The following is a 2,934-nucleotide window of genomic DNA, read 5'->3' as shown; positions in this document are numbered from 1 at the left end:
ATAAGACTCTGGTGCGGCTGCATCTGGAGTATTGTGTGCAGTTTTGGTCGCCATACTATAGGAAGGATGTGGAGGCACTGGAACGGGTGCAGAGGAGGTTTACCAGGACGTTGCCTGGTATGGTAGGAAGATCGTATGAGGAAAGGCTGAGGCACTTAGGGTTGTTTTCATTGGAGAAAAGAAGGTTTAGTGGTGACTTGATATAGGTGTACAAGATGATTAGGGGTTTAGATAGGGTCGACAGTGGAGAACCTTTTTCCACGTATGGAGTCAGCTATTACGAGGGGGCATAGCTTTAAATTAAGGGGTGGTAGGCATAGGACAGATATTAGGGGTAGGTTCTTTACTCAGCGAGTCGTGAGTTCATGTAATGCCCTGCCAGTAGCAGTGGTGGACACTCCCTCTTTATGGGCATTTAAGCGGACATTGGATAGGCATATGGAGGATAGTGGGCTAGTGTAGGTTAGGTGGACTTGGATCGGCGCAACATCGAGGGCCAAAGGGCCTGTACTGCGCTGTATTCTTCTATGTTCTATAGAAGGAAGGAAAATAGAAACCCATGCAGTATCTCACTCCCAAATTTACAATTTCTCTTTCTTTCAACTCCTTATCCTACCCTGAAACAGAGATGATAGAAGGATGCTTGCTCCAAAGCTCGATATCCTGATCACTGTGGGGACCACCTGTCTGGTCAATGCATCTTACAGATGGACTTGACTGATAGCAGGAACTCATTGTGGGGTATTTCATGGAAGGAATCAGCCTCCACTCACATAGACATTAATCTTGTAGTTTGCTGATGCTAGTTAGTACACTTTATCACGCAGCACATTTAGTTTCTGTAATTTTTTTGCTCACAAAAGATCATGGAACTCTTCCAAAGGCATGACAGCACATTCAATTGTTAGAAATCAAAAAAAAATTAAACTCTAACACATCGACTTCTTATGTTTCTCCTCCCAAAGTGTTGTGATAAATATTACTCAAGCAGGGACATGCAAAGTGACCAGAAAATAATTTTAAATGGAAGCCGCAATGCTAAATTTAAATTTAAAAACCACAATAGTGTACAAACCCTCATAACTTTACAAACACATACTTGTAACACCAGAGTATACACAATAAACAGACTATTGCAGTATCAACACTATTATTGATATCACTACTAAAGAACAAAGAATAAAGAAAACAAGCCTGTGCTGACCAAGATCCTCTATCTAAACCTGTTGTGTTCTAGCCACCCACCACACATATCTCCCTTAAATTTTTCCCCTTTCACCTTGAACTCGTGACCCCTAGTAATTGAGACCCTCATTCTGGGAAAAAGCTTCTTATTTCATTACCCCAGAAAGTTATGGCTCCATACAAAAGCTAGTAATCTTACCTGGCAAATAATTCCTGCAGCGTATCTGGAATTTCAATATTTCCCGACCCTATTGCAGAAGTGAACTTCTGCCTCAGTTTTCCTACAAATTCTTTAAACTCCTCTGCACAAACCTGTGAAATTTAAAGTAGTTGTTTGAACAGAAGAGTATTTGACTGAAAGGATATAAAACCAACAGATATCTTCTCCAAAAAGTGCAGAAGGAAGAGTAAATAGAACCCTCAAACCATAGTCAAACATGGACCACCTTTATCCTTTAAAGGAACTTGTGGGGGAGATCCAAGATGGCGGCGACCCAGCAAGTCTGAGTCTACAGTGCTCCTCCCAAGACTTGGGTAAAGTGGGTCACCCACCCCCACCACACTCACCAAATCATTTATAATAGCTGTTTAATTTAATTAGTTGTTTAATATTAAATTTAAACAATTTAATCTTTAGTAGAAATGACTAAAGGGAAGGGAGCCCGCAGCTCTCAACAAGCAGGAACCCCTCCCCCACCCTCTCCAGCTGCAGCTAAGGCGTCCACAGCCGCCCCGGGGGACTTACCTACAGTGACAAGCCTTGTAGAAATGATCTCCAAACTGGACGCGAAGATCGACGCTTTGATCGAAGAGTCCCGAAGTCGATGGGACTCACTCTCGGCCGCGCTGCAGAAGCACGACCGAGACATCCAGGAAATCGAGTGCCGAGTCAGAGGGGCGGAGTTAAAGGCCGCGACCTCCGAAACTACAGCTCAATCGGCTGTTCGCGAGTCCGGACCTTAGAGAATCACATTGACGACCTCAATAATCGAGGTCGTCAAAAAAATATTCGTTTGCTGGGCCTTCCCGAACGGGAAGAGGAAGGCCAGCTTACAGTGTTTCGCGAGCAGTGGCTGCCACAGCTTTTAAATCTGGAAGCTGGATCAGGCCAGGTAAGGGTGGAATGGGCCTACCGGGTCGCAATACGCGGGCCCGGCTCGAACCAGCGCCCACGCCCGGTCCTGTTCCGGCTGCAGAGCTACAAGGAGAGGCAGATACTCCTAGAAGCCTCTAGAAATCTTGGAAAAGACCTCCAAGCTATGATCTATAAAGGATCCAAGATCATGTTATTCCAGGACTTTTCCCCAGCTCTGGTCCGAAAGAGGAAGGCATTCGACGAGGCGAAGAAGTATCGACTTAAATATTCAATACTCCTTACGCTACCCAGCGACGCTACGCTTTAACCATGAAGGATCCGTATATAACTTCGGATCACCAGAAAAGACTAAGGAATTCATGGACTCTCTTAGATAAACTATAAGACATAATGGATGTTGGTTTGCCTTTCCCCCCGCTTTGGTTTACATCCCCTTTTTTTGTTATCTTACAGTTTAATATTACCATGGGGGGTGGGGAGAGGGATTTGATTTTCTCCCCCGCTTTGGGGTTGTTTTCTTTTATTATTTTATGTATATATGTGGGATGTATGTATATGTGTGTGTGTATATATATATATATATAAAAAAGCTGGGGGATTTGGTTAATGTTGGTGGGGGGAGGTGGTTACCTTATTCAATTTTACCTCTGTCT

General features: G+C 44.0%; 1 protein-coding gene across 3 annotated transcripts in view; it reads right to left on the bottom strand.

Moving 5' to 3' along the window:
* The window catches only part of LOC122560825 (general transcription factor 3C polypeptide 1), a 72,702-nt gene that overhangs the window by 22,597 nt on the left and 47,171 nt on the right, over positions 1-2,934 (bottom strand). For all 3 annotated transcript variants that reach the window (XM_043711958.1, XM_043711959.1, XM_043711960.1), the window contains one exon: positions 1,385-1,497. In XM_043711958.1, coding sequence (XP_043567893.1) covers positions 1,385-1,497 — 113 coding nt within the window. The remainder of the gene's footprint in view (positions 1-1,384; positions 1,498-2,934) is intronic.

The sequence above is a fragment of the Chiloscyllium plagiosum genome, chromosome 21 (assembly GCF_004010195.1).
Source record: "Chiloscyllium plagiosum isolate BGI_BamShark_2017 chromosome 21, ASM401019v2, whole genome shotgun sequence".
NCBI lineage: Eukaryota > Metazoa > Chordata > Chondrichthyes > Orectolobiformes > Hemiscylliidae > Chiloscyllium > Chiloscyllium plagiosum.
Note: the sequence above shows the minus strand (reverse complement) of the source record. Positions and strands in the feature narration are given on the sequence as shown.